The following is a 20019-nucleotide window of genomic DNA, read 5'->3' on the forward strand; positions in this document are numbered from 1 at the left end:
GCATGACGTCATACGGTGTGGCATAGCCCTGTGGCCAGCCTGGGTCAGCCCCCCTGGCTGTGCCCCCTCCCAGCTTCTTGTGCACCGGGCAGAGCACGGGAAGCTGAAAAGTCCTTGACTTAGTGCAAGCCCTACTTAGCAACAACTAGAACATCGGTGTGTTATCAACATTATTCTCATCCTAAATCCAAACCACAGCACTATACCAGCTACTGGGAAGAAAATGAACTCTATCCCAGCCGAAACCAAGACGGGGAAAAAAAAAAAAGGAAAAAAAAGAAAAAAAAAGTTCAACTAGAATATTTCATTCAACCATTTAATGCTAAAGGACTTCAATATATCTTTGACTGACCTGAAATGCAGAGCAAAAAAAAGGTACGCAAAGACGGTACGTAGAGGGTGATGGCTCCAGCATACCCCGAAAGTCCAAGGAGCAGCAGCACGTATTCCAGTTTCACCTTTTTTCAAAATGCCCTCGAGCCGATTTGCGCTTCAGCAGCAGGTATGCAAGTTTTTCTTCGAAAAGCACAACCAGCGCACCTGGAACCTTAGTCCCACTCCGGCCAGAAGCCGGCCAGCCGAGTTGCCCATCTAACCAAAAACCAGACCAAAGTTTCATCCGTGAACTGGCGGCTCCGTTGAGCTCCGTAACAGCAGGGCGACAGAAAACACGTTAAAGTTACTGCTTAGCGAAGGGTAAAAATTCCCATCAAGAGTCTAATAAACAATCTATGCATGCAATGTAATACCAACGGCCACAAATTTGATTGTTCCTGGCCGAATGACTTTAACACCACAAAATAATTTCAGCTATTTCCAGATAAATAATCTTTATGCACAGGGGAGCAGTGATAAACGGGAGCCTGCTGCACCGCCTGTTCCGCCCGAGAGCTGCGTGGGATGACTCTGCTTCTTCGCACTCTTGCAATCAATAATGTCACATTTTGAATCACAAGAGAAGGGAAGTTCAGCATCCAGCACATACGGAGCAAAACACAGGAAACATAAAATGCAATCGCGCCAATGAACCCAGTGAAACACAAAGCGAACAGAATCCGCAACGAGAATTCGCACAACCTGGAGTACCACAGCGAGCAGTAATTCCCGGGCTCCCCTCTCGCCTGCGGAGCCGAGCAAAGAGCCTCTTAGTTAAGGCTCTGCGCTCTGACTCAGGAGACCCAAATTTAATTATCTTTTTTTTTTTTTTTTTTTTTTACTGCACACTTCCTCATGTGACAGAGTTTACGGCACTTGATTTTTTAAATTTTTTTTTCCACATCCTGTTTCTGCTCATTCCTAGGTAAAAGAACCGTGTCAACTTTACACATATTGAACATTCCGTTTCCGGACATAGAAGGGGTAGATGAGTAAGCACGTAAAAGAAATGCAGGTAACGGTACTAAGATCCAGGATTCTTCATTACTCCGCATGCCGCTCTCCGCCTGGCCACAGACGAGTTTTACAACACGAGACGCCTTTCCGCTCGTGCCCAGCCATACGCCAGCGTGACATCGCGCTGCCAGGCACTGCACGAAAGCAAGCCCCGCGCGCTCTCGATCCAGAGGCCTGGAGACCTCCACCGCGCTTTTTTAGCCGCTGCAAACTGCGACATCGACGCAAGAGCGCGATACCGCTCGGCTTCTGCTTTTGAAGACAGGAGGCTCACCCAGGAGCCGAGGAGCAGCCTCGGCAACGCGCGGCTTGCTGCCTCGGCTCCGCCTGAAACGCTGCACAGAAGAAAAGCAAACACCCGCGCAGCGCCTACGGTTCCTTCTTGCCGCTGACTGAACGGGGCCCACGAGAGCGGGGTGCTCTTAGGGTACAGACATCCCTTCGGCGCTCTGCATCTGGCGACGGTGCAAAGGTTATCTAATATTCCGCTTTTGCAAACAGATCTTCAGCGTGTTTTGCCCAACGAGCTTTTATTCCGGGCAAAGCATGCAATGTGAAATGAGAAAAAAAAAAGAAAAACATTTATGGTAATTACAATACAAATAGACAACAGGTCTCCAAAATTTCCACAAAAAAAGTTAAATAATTTTAAAAAAAAGTCCAGAAACTATAAAGCACTGTACTAAACCCAAAATTAGTGCCACCAACATGCCACGCTCAGTTCCAGCTATCACAAAAGCTGGTTGCAAAGTCACTAACGTTGTGTTTGGGCTTACAAGACGTAGTCTGAAACTTCTAACACAGCACGTATGTAATTCAGCGTTTAATAACATGGAATGGATTTAGTTGAGATGTTCTAACTATCTAGTGACAACTTCGGTACACTTTATCGAATAATTAACGCCTTACCTGTAACGAAGGAGCCTCCACCGAAATAATTGTCGTTACAGTAATCCCAGCCCTTAACTGGCAGCCTCTAATAGTCCAATGATCACGCTGACAAATTCTTCTGTAATTTACTGGTCACTGATGTTTACACATGCCGAAAGTGGAATTTGTACTATAACGGTAGGCTCAGCTGCCAATTTCAGTTCACAAAAGAACTGTTAAATAACGCACTCCACTAAGCAATCATAATTGAGGCCACTGTTTTTAATTCACTTTCCCCTTCAGAAATGTGAAATTACGAAATGATTAATACCGTAATTGGAAGTTATTCTGCATTTCATAATATATTATTGAAGACATGCGTGGTCATTTAAGTAAGATATCCTCAATTTTTCCTCCGTATCTGTTTAATATACCATTAAAATACCAAAAATAAAACAGAAAAAAAGCTAGAGTTCAGTTGAAGCTTCTGGTCGCGCTGTAACACGCACCACGTAACCGTTCCCTGCCTGCTTGCCCGTGATCCCCTGGCCAGCACTGTCCTCTCCCGTTTCCTAAAGCTTGCAGTACCCCTTATGGACAAAGAGCAAGCAAAGCAAGCACGCGTTTCCCGCGCACCCCGCAGGCATCTTGCGCAGGCAGCGCAATGTTGTAACGCGACCGGACCGACTTTAATAAGCCAAAGGTTGGTTACGGAATCCAATCCCAGGGATGTGGCGCTAAAGCCGCGCCGAGCGCCGCCTCGAGCGTCGCAGGCCCTGAGGAAGGCGCTGGAGGCAGCGTGCGCTCCCCCCCAGCCAGCCCAGGGACCCGCCGCCGGCCCTCGCCGACAAGGCCGCCGGGAAGCTCTTTCCAGGAGGGCTCGGGACAACCCGCTCCTCTCCAGCTCATCCCCTGCCGCCAGAAAACGTACGAGCTGGCAAAGCACGCTCAAGAACAAGGAGAGAACTGAAATAACCAGCGTTCAAATCCTCCTCCCCGGCACTCTGCTACCACAGGGTTCGCCCCGTACAAAAGCGCCCCTGAAAAGATCTTTCCGGAAAGGTTCTGCTCTGTCAAGAAAAGCCACCTGAAGGGCCGATTCAGCCGACGCAGCCCCAGAGGCCCGGTGAGGGGCGACAAAAGCCCTGCACCTCTGGGGAGGTGGGGAATTTCGGTGAGCTTTTTCTTTCAGTGAAACGTTTCTTGTGTAACTCTGCACAAGCAGCGCGGTACTGGACAACTGGAGGGAAAATGACTTCCATCCTCGTGTGGGCTACAGGCCAGTAATGATGCACCCCACAGCATTAAAAATACCAAGAAAAACTTCACGGTTTATTTATAGCTTACCCTTAAGAAAATCACGTTCCTAATAACATCTTCTGCCTCACCCACCTGCTACCTGGCAATACGGACACAAAATAAAAGAACTTTACACCGACGAATATCCCAGAAGTCAGGCGAGTTAGAAAACAGGAACATCAACGTGCCGAGAGCCGTACAACCGGATGGCTCCTCCAAACGCACCCCCCGAGCCCGGCGCACAGCCCTCCACAACCTGGAGCCAACAGCCCGCTCCTACCCCCTATCCACGCAAAGGCCAGCCAGCCAAAGCTACCGACTTCAACTTGAATCCGCACCCCCCAAAAATTTTAAAAAGGAAAAAAAAAAAAAAAGAGAGGAGAAGCTGCTTGTTGACTGAGGCCCAACAGGCGGCCATTTGGCACGTTTATTGGCAGTTTTGCAGTACCGACACAGGCAGCAGAGCCAGACTTTGCTCTCCCCTTCCACATCTGAGGCACACGGGGAAGGAAAACGTTCACGGCGATTACGCGCACGCTGCTCTTTTCATCACGAGAAGCCATGAATGTTTAAGACTTCCTCTTTTGGGAGCACAAAGTTATTTTTCAATTAGGCAGGAAAAACAAGTTGCATGGATTTTTCTCAAAAGGCTACTTAGGTCTCTGCTGCTTCCTCATCTTCCAGAGCATCTACATGGTTATATTGTTTCCAGGCCTTTAAATTACATTTTTTGAGAACGGCTCCTAGTTGATTCCCGGGCCCCACTTCGTACGTGTAAGGAAATTCTGTTCCTTGCTTCCTTTCGTATACGGAATGCATGGTCTGTTCCCACAGAACAGGTGAAACCACCTGCTTCACTAACAGCTTCTGAATGTGCTTTGAGTGCATGTACTTTTTGCCATCAACATTGGAATAGACACAGACCAGTGGTTTCTGAATCTCAATCGATTTTAGGACTTCAGCCAATGGCTCTACTGCTGGTTCCATAAGTCTGGTATGAAAAGCCCCACTGACTGGAAGCATTTTTGTACGCGTAAAATAATATTTTCGGGCGTTCTCCTGCAAAAACTCCAAAGCCTATAAAAGAGAGAGAGAAGTGAGAGTCTTGCACGGCAAAGGTTCACTCAGTCACCCCACAAGAACCACCTCATCGGCCTTATCGTGATAAAGGGATTCCTGTCCCTACCCAACAACTGAGCACACGCTGGGGAAAAAACCCACAGATCAGACACTTGTCTGGACAAGCTAAGGCCGTACATCGCTTCCACACAGAAGCGCAAAGTAAAAGTCTTAAAAAACCCGGAATGTTACATTCAACTAAAGGGATCGTTATTCTGAAGCAATACCTGTAAGTGTCCTGCAATGACTCTGCTGTCTGGAAACAAATAGTTTGAAATTTCACACACGGGGTTTTCTATACCCAGCGATTCACAGTGTTTACGGGCTTCCAAGCAGGCAAATTTGTAATTTGCCTCTCGCCGACCGATAACCGATAGCATTCCACTGGGGACGGCTTCCGACGCCTTTTGCATGGCTTCGGCACGCACTTTCACCGCGTACAGCGCTAAGGAGAAAAACAGAGACCTTCGGTCAATACCAGCCCTGAGAAAACACCGCTAAAGGCGCCTTGCATCTGCGCGCAAGAAAGGGCGGCCGTTTACTCTCATGAGACGTCAATGCTTTTAATGCTGTTTTACACGTATTAAAGTGAGCAGTGGAAATAGAAAGTAAAATTTATCCTCTAATTAAAAAAAAAGCAGGAGGGAAACGGCGGTGGCAGGTGAATGCTTCGCACAAAGCACGGGGCGGGGGCGGGAGGTCCGCCTAGGGGGTTCACCGCGATTCCCGGGCACCTTCGGCAAAGCCCAGGGCTCCAGCGAAGACCAGCGCCGCGAACTCCCCCACGCTGTACCCCGCCGCCGCCACGCAGCTCTCCACCACCTGCACGGAGACAGACCCGAGGCCGAACATCAGCCGGCCCCCGCCGGGGGTGGGGGGCCCGTCCCGCCCCGGGGGAGGCTCCCAGCCCCGGGGGGGCCCCCAGCCCCGGCGCAGGCCGCGACAGGCCGCGGCCATGCGGCAGCCGCCCGGCGGGGCCCAGGCCCGCGGCGGGGCCCGGCCTCACCCCGAGGGGGCCGCCCCCGCTCTCCCCCCCCGCTCCCCGCCGCGGCGCGCCCCTCACTTTAGGCTGCTGGTGGTTGAGCTTCTCCACGGCGGCCAGGGAGGCGACGAACACGGCGGGCTGGCAGTGCCGGGTGCGGTCCAGCTCGTCCCGCGGCCCCCTCAGGCAGAGGGAGAGCAGGTCGTAGCCCAGCACCTTCTCGGCCAGGCGGTACATGTCCCGCACGCCGGGGTACCGCAGCAGCCCGCGGCCCATCCCCACGAACTGGCTGCCCTGCCCGGGGAAGAGCAGCACCGTGCCCTCCCGGGGGGACGGCCGCTCCCGCCTCGCCGCCTCCGCCGCCGCCGCCGCCGCGCCCGGCTCCTCGGCCCCCACCGAGCTCTGCAGCAGGTCGCTCAGGCTCGCCGCCCGGTCCCCAGCGCCGGGGCGGGAGCTGCCCCGCCGCCGCGGTGCGCCGCGGAGGCCGCCGCGCCCGCTGCAGCCACCAAGCCGCCATGTCGCCGCGGCCCAGCTGCCCATGGCCGCCGCCCGGCCGCCTGCGCCGCCGCCGCCGCGCCCCGCGTTGCCACGGGAACCGGGCGGCCCCCGCCGGCAGCCACCCCCCCGCCGGGCGCCGGCGAAAGGGAGGGAGGGAGGGAGGGAGGGAGAGAGAGAGGGAGAGAGGGAGGTCGGCCCCGCCGCTCGCCGCCCTCAGCCGCGCCCGGGGCCCGGCCCGCGCCGCGCCGCGCCGCTCCTCCCGCCCGGCGGCGGAGGTCCCTCCCCGGGGCGGGCCCGGGCGGCCTGGGGGCGGGCGCCGCCGCCTCACGGCAGAGGCGGCGCGACGAGCGGCGGCGGCGGCGGCGCGGGAGCGGAGGTACGCGCCTCGGCCCGGGCGGCCCCTGCGCGGGTCCCGCCGGCGGCCGGAGCGGGCCGCGGGCCGCAGGAGCCTGAGGAGGGCGCCCCGTGGCGAGCGCGAAGCGGCTGGCGGCAGCCCCGCGTGCCCGGGCCGGGCCGGGCAGGGCCGCGCCGCGGGCGAGTGCAGGCAGCGCCCCGGGGCATCGGCGCCCGCCGCTGCCGGTCGCCTGCCGGGGCCGGGACGGTGCCGCGGCTCACGGGCAGAGGGGGTTCAGGCAGGCAGGCACCGACTGCGTCTCCGCGCCGGTACTTGGCGTGGAAAGTGCTTTTTTTTCTTAGAAAAAAAAGAAAAAAAAAGGGGCGCTCACCACGGAAGCTTGTTATTAATTTTGGTTTTGCACAGGAGTTTCCCAGGGGCTCTGCCTTCTCGCACCAGGCGCGTTTACTCTGTGCGCTGGAGTGAAGCTTGTTTCAGGCTGCTGTTTAAGTAAAGCTATTTTCCTTCAGTGTAATTTGCTTCTAATTGGCCATTTCTTTAAGGGCGAAAGAAAGGGCTTGGGTTTTTTTCCTTCTGAATTTCCAAGTAACGCTTATAAATCAGCACAAAACGCACTTTACTCATTTGAGCATTCCATAGCAGGATTGCTCAAAAGAAAAAGAAAGTGAAAGTTGCCATGCCACAGTCGCAGTTGTGCGGTGACTTTGCATCACTCCGGGTTACGAAGCAGCATCAAGCAGCGAGTCGGGCTTCTTCGCAGAGCAGTTTCAGAAAACAGATTGTATTGCTTTACCTCGGCAGGAGCAACATGGATCAGAATAGCAAGAAATTCTGTTGCCTTTTTACTCAGGCTGATTGAAAAGGATCCCAGTGAGCTGATGTTGCTCACTTTTCTCATCTCTGTCTTATGCTGTAAGATGGTTTCCTCCGTTTTTGTTGGCCTCCAGATAAAATACTTGGAAAAGCCAGTGAGCTTCTCAGCTTAACCGAAGTACGTGGGCAGTAACACGGGATGTATATGACGCATACATGACTACATCCCACTCCGTGGCGGCCTCTGCCTGCAGCATAAGCGGCGATGCCTCCTGTGCTCGCTGAGAGGAGACGCTGGGAGCCGGGCTGGCCGGCTGAGGTGGTGCCTCAGGGAAAACTCTGCGGGTCGCTGCCCCTCTCGCTGCGTTCAGCTCGTGCGCCAGAGCTTCCAGGCGCCCTCGCCACCAGCTGCCCCACCAGCCCCGACAGCGAACGGTGCCCCCCTTGCGTTAGGCCACCGGATCGCAGATCGCCCTAGCGGACGCCCATCGAGCCCTGGGAGGTTTCACCGTTGTAACCTTCGCGTTCGGTGCTTTCAGAGGCAAAGCCCAAGGCAGGGTCCCGTTCCTGCAAAGCACCGCGGCAGCCCGGGTAGTAGGGCTGCGGCTGTGGGTGCCCCTCGGCACTGCCGTTTTGTCTCTGGTTTGCTGTAAAGGGCGCAGGCCGCTTGCAGAGCACTGGAGACTCGCCCGCGGTGGCACCTCACCAACGTCCTGTTAAAGCATCCCTCGGATGCGCCGCTTGTTAGGTTTTACCCTGTTAAAAGAATAGCTGGCGAGCTGAAAAGAGTCAGGCCTAGGCAGCACTTAGACTAGAAGCATCCAAGAGAAACTTAACATTTTTAAGAAGAGATGGGGATGACGCTTTCCAAGTGGGTGAACAAAGAAGAAGAAGAAAAACCTACAGCAGGAGGTTGGGCAGCTGTTCGGGAGGGAGGTAGTCAAAGGGATGTTTTGTCTTTAAAGTACGCTGTCTGCAGAGGGTTTTATACAAACATACATAGGGGAAATTAGAAGAGATTGAGCAGTAAATGGCAAATTATCACCTGGGAAGATTTTGTTCTAGCGTACATTTCAGTTCCCAGCATGTGAATCTTCAGTAAGTCATAGATCTATTTGCACAACTCGTGCTCTGCCATTTTAAACCAAGTGTAACCTGGGCAGTGAGAGTTGGCGTCTCGAAACCTGATGAGTACACCTTGCATTACATCCTGAAATAAATAGCAGAATTTTTATTTTGTTATAAATACAAATTATAAACATATACTGTACACTTACATGTTAGATATTTATATTGAATTTATATTATATAATATATATGGTTTTAAGTTTCTCTATTACTTGAGATTAGATCACAAAGATAAGACTGCTTTTTTTTGTGGTAGCCGTATTCTGTGTCACGGACTGTGATAGAACTTTGGTTTTAGTGTTGTGGTTTCCCAGGAGTTAAAGCCACAAAGAGACATAAATAGCTTATCAATATAAGTTAAGTACGCACCCCTTAATTCTTCAGACAGCTATCTCAGGAAGAAGCCTTTTCCCCAGGGAAAACGTGCATGCTGCCTCTCAGACCTGGGGAGAACCTCATCTGCCCTCAAAAAACATGTCCTGGAGAGGATGAGAGGGAGAGCGTACGTCTTGGGGGACGCCCCTTCAGTAGTCTGTCTGTTCACAGCTTTGTCAGTCATCTACCTCAGAACAGCGGGGACGAGAAACCCCAGAAGCACGTGGGTGATTTAGCCCTGCCGAGAGATTTTCCTCCGTGTTTTCAATGCGATAGCTATAATTTAAGCCCCATGTGACTGGGTAGCCAGCACTAAGTTGCACAAGCAAGGGATTAGCCAGAGGTTTATCAGAACAGGGATATACGAGAATGCAATGAAAGCAGTTGCTCTTTCCTTCCTTCTCCTTCCCACCGACCGAGCTCTCCCTGGGAGCGCCCGGAGAAGGGGAAGGGACCCACCTGCCCTTCCGAGACCTGCTCGAAGCAAACAAGTGTTTTAGTTCATTTTTCATCAGGCTGAAGCAAGGCAGCTCCTCTGTCATGATCTACCTAGTCCCCCCATCCCTTTTCTGGGTGCGCGATGTTTTTTCCAGAAAAGAGAGGACACGGAAAGCTTCGGTTTCTTTGATTTTCTGAATGTTACACCACCACAGAGAAACAACCTGCAAAAAGACAGAAGCCCAGCAGGCAGCAAGTTGCAGTATTGGTTCTCCCCCCGCCCCTTTATTTCTCCTGTTACTTTATGTAGCTAGAACCATCTTTGGGCAAGTTGGATGTTTTGAATACCTAAAAAAATTACTTTAACATCTTTGTAAAACAAATTGGCCTGCTGCAGCCCTCGCTGCGCTGCTGAAACTGCCTGAAGGCAGACTAGGGCTAAACAGAAAATGGGCAGGATGATGAAGAAAACGTTGCAGGGCAGAGATAAGAGGTGGAAACAGAACTAGACAAGTTAAGTGTGTGGGGGGAGAAAAGATTTCCAACTGTGGTGGAATTAAGAGGCAGATATCTGCTGGGCACGCTGCAGATACCATCCAGAGACATCCAGGTTTCTTCAGCATGAAAATCAGGGTGCGAGAACATTGTGCAACCAGCTCTCACCCTGAAGTGGAGCTGGGATATGATTGGGAAAGTAGTAATTATTTCTGGGCTGTGTAATACAGATGCAGCCAGAGGGGCTGTGCCAGCAAGCCTGTGCCGCGTAAGTTATCACCCACCAAATAATTTCAGGATTATCAGCTACACACTAAAAGGAATTCAGAGCTGATAATCCTTTATATACTCCGTGATTACCTCACTTTCAAAAGCTGTACTGGGCATTCTATAAACGTTGCACGATCTCGTGCTGCACAGCTAACCAAACAAATGCTACAGCGCCGACCGAATACACCGGCTCTCCAGTGCATCCCTGCCTCTTACTCTCTGACTAAAGACCAAGTAACCAGAGGAAGATGGACATGGCTTCTTCCAAAATCAAGTAGTGCTGCTCCCCGAGTTAGCTGCTGCTTTTTGCGGGAGATATAATACTAGTATTTTGTTTCTTGGGAATTAAAATACAGGAACTCCCACCGCTGATGGACAGCTGTGGTCTACTAGGCCGAGCCTACCAGCACATTCTGATTTCGCTGCATGGCTTCATTCCTCTTTCTCCTTGGTACTACGCAAGAGAGAGTCTTTTGCCATGCTTGGGAAGTCCTGAGAAATACTATTGGAAAACACAGTGTATCATTAGTAGTAATAGTAGTCAACAGACTGAGGCACCAACATTCAGTTCAAGCCAATATGTTCAATCTACCTCTTCACTTCTATTTCTTCCCCTTTCCTGTTGATGCACAGCTTCACTTTCCCTGTTTCTTTGCTTTGCGCCTTCCCCATTTCTGTTTGCCTGCCTGATTTTCTTTCTCTTGGCACTTAAGAATTGTTGCAGCATTCTTCCTCCAACATACGCAGAGGGACAGACGCGTAGCTACATCATTTATTCACTGATGACTGCAGCAGAGCAGTATTTTTCCAGTTTGATAGCATTTAGCACTTTCAGCTTGCAGACCGCTTTCAGACTTTCTTCCCTGGGGAGAAGCTGACAAAACCCCTGACAAAGTCCAGTTGCTTACTACCTGCAGGAAACCACCCTGATATTGTTACATGCAAATAGAGCATAAACCCCTTCGGGTCCTTGCTTATCACTTTAAAAAAAATACTAGAATTTGACAGCCAGACTAGAGCTGCACAGATGAGCAGCGCTTTACAGCATGGGTGGAGAACTAAGCGTGGTGTTCTCTCTGCAGGCAAAGCAAGAGCGACAGGGTTAAGAATTAGTGAGATCTTAGCAACTTTAAATTTCTAACGTAACCTTTGGGAATTACTTATCTGAAGGCAACCAAAGAGAATCCTTGTGCTCGGAGCTCTTGTCCCCATTACACCTTGTTGCTCCTGCACATAGCAATTCCTTCACATCCCAGTAAAAGCGGAGCCTTTCATGCTGTCAACGCAGGTGACAAGTGGTGTATGCTGCAACTGACAGCCTGCTCCCTCGGGAAGGTAACGATACAGATCTAGGCGTAGGAGAACACATTAACTCCTTTGCTCCATTTGAGACGCTCCCTGGTAAACAGCAAGTAGAATCCCTTAGGCAGGAAGTACGGCAGCAATGACTACAGCAATGAGCTATGCGGATTTTTTTCCTCCCTTCCTTGTTGCCCGTCCTCCACCCAAGACCGAATTGATACTCTTCCAGCAGACTAGCACATCGTTGTTCTCCCACTTCTTCTCCCCAACCTTAGGTTCTGAATTCTTCCCTGCTTAGTTTTTCATTCACTCGTTCATTCTTTTGTTCTGTTTTTGACTTTGACTGTTGTACCGCTTTGTCTGCTGCCTTTTTTGTGTGCATTCCTACTCGTTTCCCTCCCACGACTCTCTCCTGAGGCATGCCCACAGCCCAGCAGCCTACATGCCCTTTCTTGTTTACTCCTTACAAACTTTCTAATCCTGCATGCTTTACCAGTCCCTCCACGCTCTCTGTTTTGCCTTCAAAATTCTGCTCTGCTTCTATCACCAGGATTTTTCTTGTTCCCATGCAATCTGGCTTGTGGTCCCAGCCACTGAAATCTCTTCATTAAATCGGCACAACCGTACGGGCAGACCCCTGAGGACAGGGACAAAAACCATAATGCAGGAGAGCTCCCTTGCTGGCCGAGCTTATACCTGTTCTCCAAAAAGAAATCCACTGTACCAGCAGAACTGCGACACTGCAGTGTCATCTGTGCGCCATTTCCTATCAGTTCAAGCACATCTGTTGCAAGTGGGATTTCCTCTTCCCCACTCCCTGCCTCCTCATCCCAGCAGTCATAACTATAGCAATAAAAACTTTTAAACATAGGCCAAGACAACAGCCAAGTCAATAAGGCACTTTTCTTTGACAAGCCTCTGAAATGCTGGTTGCTCTAAAACTTTGTTTTCCTGCCTGGGGCTCCCGCAGTGGCTCTTTCCCCACAGCTGCAATCTCTTAGGATTCCCTCCTGCTGTCTCCCCCTCCTGCACAACAGACGAACAGGAATTGGGTGTATTTGCCTACTGTATATTTGAAAAAATACCGTGTTTCGGTTCTGCCCTTCGTTATCATACATCTAATCTGTCTACATTTTAGCAAGCTAAACACAGCTCTTCTGCAGCATTTGGCTTTTGGCCAGAAAACCTGCGATGAAGCTTTTTCCTGCTTACTTGCTTACTTTTTTTTACTGCTGCCCATACTCTTAACTAAAGCAGTGCGGCCTACCAGAGCAAGGCATTACTTAGTCTTACTTCTGTAGGCAAATTTAATCCAGTACACTTTATGGGCTTGGCAGCTATGATTGCTGCAACTGATTGAGTGCTTCATGAAGAAGCCACGGGTGTCCTCCCCGTTTATCCACTAAGATCTCCTTCCTTGTTTAGCAAAACATCATTTAAGTACTTACCTTCTCATTGTCCTCCCTGGTGTTTATTTTCTGAGGCAGATTCCCAAGTGTCTGCTACTAATTCACATCACCCTTACTAGCCATTGAGCGTCCTTAGCACTGTTTGGAGGCTAAAAATGCAACACAATGTATGTAATTATTTTGCTTGAGCACAGGAAAGCACACACAGTTTTCTTACTCTTGACTATGCCATTCCATTGAGTGAACGGACCTTTTGGTGACTACAGAAATACACGCTTAGTGCCTTTTTTTTTTTTTCTTTTCCAAGTGGAGTTCATCTAATATCAAACTGCTTTATTCCTCTGGCATACTTACGGGTGAGGATATTTATGTAGGTAAAATTCAGTAATCTTGGTGCGCAAAGCTGAGAGGGAAGTAAAGGCTTTACTTCTCCCCCCCAACGTAAATGATGATAGGTCCCTTTATGGGGGTGAGTGAACCTGGTACAGGATCCATTCATTTCAGCTGCAGTCTTTCTCAGTGACAAGACCAGGCTGTGGATCAGATCCTACACGTGTATATTTTTAAAATCTGCTAAAAATGGAAAAATTTGTAGTTGCATTTTAGAATTGCTCTGCCAATCAACGTTTGGCTTTGTTTCAGATTCACTGTCTCAATGGAAGTGGTACCAGCCTGGGCCCCAGCAGTGGGTTTCACACTCCTGCCCCACGCAGGAGGATTTTTAGGAAGCAAGATAACCAAAAAGGAAATCCCAGTGTGGTATGAATCTCTACAGAAGCCATCCTGGTGTCCACCTAACTGGGTGTTTGCTCCTGTTTGGGGAACTCTCTATACATCTATGGGGTATGTTTTTCACACTGTATTAAGGCATTTATCTGATCTCAAAGATGCTTATTGTATAATGCTGGGCCAGAGAACTGTTATTGTATTCTTGTGGCTGTATGTTTGTAAGAAACCGTGTCAAGCTGCCTGTTTAACTGGTAAAAACATGTTTTGGGAGTTGCGTGTGGGTTTGATAGGACATTTTGTATGCACAAGTATCCACAGCAAAAGCAGGAGTTTGAAAAGCTGCCATTAATTTGCTTTCCTCATTCATTCTGAGGGGAAGACCTGCCAAGCTGGCAGCGATGGAACAAGGCAGCACTGGGATTTCTTCTATGTATGTCCTCCAGTCGTTTTAGGAAAGTTTAAAAAAAAGAAAGGGGGGGGGATGACAGATGGGGGGAGAATTAGGATATAACTAACAGAGCTCAATTAAAAGAAACCAAAATCAAAACATACATGTCCTTTCAAATAAAACTGCCAGGCCGTTAAACTGTAAATGTTTGAAACCATCTACTGTCTCCTTATTTAACTAGTTTAAAATACCTGACAGCACAGCAATTACTGTCAAATGAAAAAGGAATCACAAGGCCAAATACCATTCCCACAGGAACCTTAAAAGTTTAATACTACTGTATTTTGGCAGCTGTTACTTTTAATAAGATGTCGCAAAAATATTTATAGAGGTAGGTTGTCTCAGGAGATTGTTTGGGCAGTTTTGATACTCCTCACAGACTGCTCTGGAAGCTGTCCACTCAATGTGACGTGCTTTTATGTTACCTCTGGTGAGCTGCGCCACAGAGGAGAGGTAGCACTCTGCTCCTAGAGCCTCAGCGGAGGTCAGTGCAACCCCCAAGCACAGAGTGGTGCTTTGCGTCTCTTCTGCACTTGGTCGCTCAGAACTAGCTACATACCAAGATTCAGCATCTTTTTTTTCCCTAGCTATCAAATACACATTGTTGGTAATCCAACAGTAATAGTTTTTTGGCTGCAATATGCCTTTTATGGCTTACCCCTCCATTTCTTCCATCATGATAATATATTTTAAGTGATTTGTAGTTTGTAGATAGCACTGGCTTAACTATATAAAGTTTCAAAGAGACCAAATCTTTTCCAAGATAACCTGCAAGACAACTATATAATGTTATCTTAAATACCACACCACCTGTTGCAAAATACAGTAGTGATGCAATGTCTGAAACTGTATCTGAATGCTAAATTGGCTCTTACACATTCTCTCATTTTGGTTTCATTTTCTTTCCAGAAAAGATTTATAGTTTTTATAGCCTCATGTACTGTCCCTCCTTTCCTGTCAGCATTCTCTTTTCTTTCTCCTTTTACAGAGTGTACTTTTAAAAATTGCTCTCTACTCTTGTATATCCCAAGAGTTAGCATTTGAATCAGATCGTTACTGTCCTGTGAATAAAAAAAAAAATGCCTTTTATCAGAGAGACAAGAGCTGAGTGGCTTTCCCATGAAGGGCTTCCTTCAAGTTGACTGCACAATTTGTAACCCTGTTTCTGGATTCCTCATCATAAACCTGGATATCAAGTTAAATATTTTAAAAATTGAAATTGTGACACCTTATCACTTACTTTGATAATATCAGAACCAGTATATTCTGAGGTGGATGGTCCCGATTATGTACTATACATCTAGCTCAGTGAAAAGATCATATTTGTTACCAGGCCTTTTCTTCTGTAATCCATCATGTGCACACATTCCTTGAATGATCAAGACAGCTCATTCCTTTAGAATCTCTCGAATATATTAAAAGCAAGAAACAACTAAAAGCAAGATTTAATAAGCCTTTACATGCCTTTCTTAACATTTAGCTTCCTAGCAGATTTGTATATCATGATCTTGGTCTGAAGTCAAAGTTAGAAGTACGAAGAACTAAGTCCACACTGTGGCTCTGTAAATCACTTAGGAACAGATTTGGGTCCTGATGCGTTTTACAAAGATAAACCGTGAAGTTTCTAATGCTTCCCCTGCCCCCCCCTTCTTTTTTTTTTTAATATTCTCTGCAATCAAACTGCTGAGATATCAAAGCTGCATTGTTCGGTCCTTATGAAAGTAATGGTCAAGAAGCAAGCTTGGGTCACTAACTGGGTTAAACAGAAAAAAAAAAAATCCTTCTTGTACGACCTACAAATGAAGACAAACTCCTTGCAATTACTCCTAGGGATGTTTGTCTGCTCCTAAAAAAATAATGCTTACAAGTTGGTCTCTGTCTTTGCTCCACTGCCAGCAGAAATATGTATGAGCCCCCTGCTGTCCAGCATAGTGCACAGTCCAGTTGACATTCCTACCAGGATGGAATCGGCATTCAGTTACTAATTCTGAAACAAGGGTATAATTCCAGATACTGGCATTTTATCCAGGGGATTCTACTGTAGTCATTTGGAATGGCTGTGCGCTGATCTGGATTGAAATCTAGTTGATGCCTAAAGGGAAAGTCAAAGAAGAGCAAAAGAAATAGTCTTAGGTGATGAATGCTCCCTGTTCTAATCAGGCTCCTTTAGTGCAAAAATAAACCTTACATTAGTAAATCTCCCAAATCCTGAGTATTCCTGTCTTTAGCAGCTTATGTTCTGGGATCCCTCCAGTGAACTGTTCTTCTGTGGCATTAAGAAGATCTGTTCAAAATCTTGAAACTATTTTTGGAAGATCTTTCAGTAGCCAGGATCCTGCAGGCAGGAAGGCTGCTGGATGCTCCTTGTGGTTAATTCTTTCCACAGAACTCCGAAAATCTTTGTTCTCCCCATCTTTGTCCCGTTCCTTCTAAAAAGTGACTATAGGGTTCCTCCTGCTCTAACACCATCCATCCCCATACTCACCTGTGCTTTGGGATGCCACTCAATTCCTACTCCCCCTATATTAATTTCATGCACTTAAAAGTGTGGTTTTTTTTTTTTTAATTTATTTTTAAAGCACCGTCACCCAGTATGAAAATTAACAGTTTCTTCACTATTTAGAGACTTACCTTTTACCTTGCATCTTGGACTTGCTTCCATTTCAACATGGCTTTCTCTTTTAAGACTGAAATGCAGTAGGTCATCTGCTCCTCTGCACCTAGAAGTGAGAACTCTGGCAGGACAGGGAAATTTTCTCTCTCCATATTGCTATCTACGGTAGGTGATCAACCCTGTGCAGTCAGTTACTCTGCCAAGTAGTACTTGGATATCTGCTTTTCCAAACGAATTTGGACCCTAGCACTGAAGTAACTTCATTTGATCAAGAATGCGTGCTTGCTTTCTAACCGAGGTACTGAATTACACCTTACATTTGCTTTCTCCAGATATGGCTCCTACCTGGTGTGGAAGGAACTGGGGGGCTTCAGTGAAAAGTCGGTGGTTCCTCTGGGTCTGTATGCAGGGCAGCTGGCATTAAACTGGGCATGGACTCCAATATTTTTTGGAGCTCACAAAATGGGATGGGTAAGTGGAAAAGTCAGTTTCTTAATCATAGGCTTCTGCTGTCATTTGCAAGGCGCTAAGACAAGAGTTTTGTGTCTTAATCTTTTCTCCCTGAAAATGAGCCTGAGTACAGAACATGGCTTGCAGAAGTCTTCTCAAATTCTCTTTAATGCATCCCAGCAGCCACCTGAGAGAATTTACATATCTACAACAGCCTTAAATGTTTAGATTTCAAGGAGCTCTTTCTGCCACCCTTTGTAAAGAGGTTTGTGTGACCAGAAAACGTAAACATGTATGCTTCATTAAAATTCCCAGGTGTCTCTCACAATCAGCAGTGATAAGCAGCTTATCATAACATTACTCAGGTAATCAGCACCCATTTTAGACAAGACTAATTTTCCGCAGTCTGAAGAGAAACAGCTTGCCTCAAAAATAAAAATCAATAATAAAAATAAAAAATATTTGCCTGGTTCTCTAAATATATATGCAATGCTGTAATAGTGGAAGACTCCAGTCCATCACTTATTCATTCACACCGCATCTCTTCAGGCAGCATCTATGACATGAAAAGACTGGATAAGTTTACTTAGCTAAGCGACTTGCTCAAAGTCACACTGGGTTTGTAGTCAATGTAGCACTTAACGCTGCCAAAAAGAGAGGGTATAGGTGAAGGGGATTTTATTCTCCCCCTCCTGCTCCCAGCTGCAATGCCCTTTCTTGTGACTGTTGTATCATTTTATGAGTCAATTCAACTCATAACTCAGCAGAAATCTATCTTTTTTTTGCTGGCTGGTTTTCTGAGAAGGAATTAACTCACAGAGGGATCCAACAGGTGCCAGAGCTACACAAAGACTATCTAGTCAAGCAAATGCAACAAGTAAAAGCAACACTAACCACCTTCCTGTGTTTCAGGGCTTGGTGACTCTCCTGCTCACGACTGGTACAGCAACAGCTACAACTGCTTCCTGGTATAACATCAACAAAATGGCAGCTTATTTGATGGTTCCTTATTTAGCTTGGCTAACCATGGCTTCTGCACTCAATTACCGTATCTGGAACGACAATCGCAACAAGAACCGATCTGAATAAACATTTTTCAGCCAAAGAGATTATTCTTTTTTTTCACAAGAATTTTCTAAATAAAGTTATGGCCTTATTTTATTTTTAGCTGAACTACTTGTACCATTAATTTGATAATTACAAGTTGACAAAGCAGTACTTGTTTAAAACAAATACGTCTTTACTAGGCAAGTCACAAAAGGGTGTATGCCTGACTGAGTTTTATAGCAAACTAAAAGATAGCGCTGATTGAAAAGTACTAGTTTTCTATGTTATAGCATTACATTTTATATGACAACAGCATTTTAACTATTATCAGAAAGAAGCATGAACTACAACTTCGTTATGTTCAGAGGAAGAAATCCAGCCATATATTAACACAGCTTCCAGAAAGCTGCTCCTAACAGTGACAAGCATGATTGTGGCCTGAATCTTTGATGTTTACCACTAGACACGGTGCTTTAGTGCTATGACGTGTCCCACTACAGCTGCCAGAGATTTATCTTCTGGTCATTGTACTCTGGAAATGTTTAAGACGAGATTATTTTTTTTTTCCCCCCACAATTTGTGCCTTCCCACTTTGAAGCACTGTGCAATCTAGTGTCAGCTAAATGCATTAAACTACATGTAAACTTACTAACCTTGTTCCTCTGTTTTTATTGTTTTTAAATGGTTTTGAGCAGAAAAATACTGAAGGCAACAGGATGCTATAGCCTCAAAGATAGCCCCTTCATCTCTTCTCCTCACCGTTGCAACGGGCAAGACAAAACAGGAAATTGAGAGCACCTGGACAGAAACTGAGAGGACCCAAATATTCAGCAGCCCCCTGCACACACCTCTGAGGCATCACCAGCAGCACTGGCCAAACAGCACTAACATACTCCACCTGGACCCTCAGTGTGATGCCCGTTCACCACTAGGCCTTGCCAGTGGAGCCAGCAGCCAGGCCACGGGTGGGTCTGTTGCCCAACAGGGCAGTACACACACTGTAGCTACTAGCGTCTCCTACCTGCACCCTCTCACTTCAGCTGCTTAGAAATAGAAACAAGGGTTTCTCCTCTTTAGGGTTATGGTAGCTGACACAGTAAGATCTGGGATGCTTAGTTCAACCAGTTGCTTCCTATAAGATAAAAATATCTCTTTTGTCTAAGAGCACAACAACAGACTATTTTTTGCCCACAGCTTGTGGTCCCTCTGCACAAATCTTACTACTTTTTAAAAGTCATTCTTATGGTTTGCTAAGTGTGAGATCACTTTTCCCTTTGTGATGAGGGAAACATTCCCCTCTTCTCTAGATCCAGAGGCACTTTGTTACGTTTTCAGGTACTTTGAAAGCAGAAAGTGCCCTTTGCTCTCCTACAAGTGACAAATATATCTGCTGAGCAGCACTGCATGCCCCCTTACGTCCAGTCTCAAGCACTCATTACTACATTCTATATCACAGACAAACTTCTTCCCTGCAGTCACACCATCTATGTTCAGCACTTCACCATGTTTCTTTAACTATGTTTAAGTAAGGAGTCCAAAAAAGTTCTGGCTCATGGAGACTGATATGGCTGTCAGCACCACTTCGGGCTGTGCAATCCAGCTCTCCCTTCTGGCTGCACCTGTGCAGTGACTGAGTTTTCGTAAGACACAGATGGTTTATTTCTCCAGCCTATGTTCCAGTCAGTGGAAAGAAGTAGGTTTCTGCAGACCAGCCTGAAATAGCCTAAAATATCCCTCTCGGTTTCCTGATCAGGAGAGATAACATGCTGCATATTCACAAAGCTTGAAGCAAGGTTTAGAACATTTATACAATTTTATAACTACTTTGCTCTCAAGCAGATCCTGATTGCTGCAACTAGCTTAAAAAAAAATACTACCCACATAATATATACTTCATGACGGACCGCAGAATTTTTCTAACTTGTACATACGTACAAAGCAACATAAGTACAGCCTAAAATTGCTAAAGTTCAGCCAGTTACCCTG

At 47.4% G+C, this 20019-nt stretch overlaps 2 protein-coding genes across 2 annotated transcripts; one reads left to right on the forward strand and one right to left on the reverse strand.

Annotated features, from left to right (window-relative positions):
* Positions 1-3974: 3974 nt before the first annotated feature.
* On the reverse strand, positions 3975-6338 carry MCAT (malonyl-CoA-acyl carrier protein transacylase). The gene is made up of 4 exons (XM_087764262.1): positions 5744-6338; positions 5415-5502; positions 4908-5125; positions 3975-4638 (listed from the first exon to the last, which is right to left on the reverse strand). The coding sequence occupies exons 1-4, from the start codon at positions 6200-6202 to the stop codon at positions 4216-4218; spliced, it is 1188 nt and encodes a 395-aa protein (XP_087620388.1). The 5' UTR covers positions 6203-6338; the 3' UTR covers positions 3975-4215.
* A 78-nt stretch (positions 6339-6416) lies between these two features.
* On the forward strand, positions 6417-18681 carry TSPO (translocator protein). The gene is made up of 4 exons (XM_087764263.1): positions 6417-6536; positions 13388-13588; positions 16869-17007; positions 17899-18681. The coding sequence occupies exons 2-4, from the start codon at positions 13401-13403 to the stop codon at positions 18073-18075; spliced, it is 504 nt and encodes a 167-aa protein (XP_087620389.1). The 5' UTR covers positions 6417-6536; positions 13388-13400; the 3' UTR covers positions 18076-18681.
* Positions 18682-20019: the final 1338 nt, after the last annotated feature.

Source organism: Nipponia nippon, unplaced genomic scaffold (genome assembly GCF_047370975.1).
Source record: "Nipponia nippon isolate SJK-2023a ecotype South Korea unplaced genomic scaffold, ASM4737097v1 scaffold_3, whole genome shotgun sequence".
NCBI classification, from domain to species: Eukaryota; Metazoa; Chordata; class Aves; order Pelecaniformes; family Threskiornithidae; genus Nipponia; species Nipponia nippon.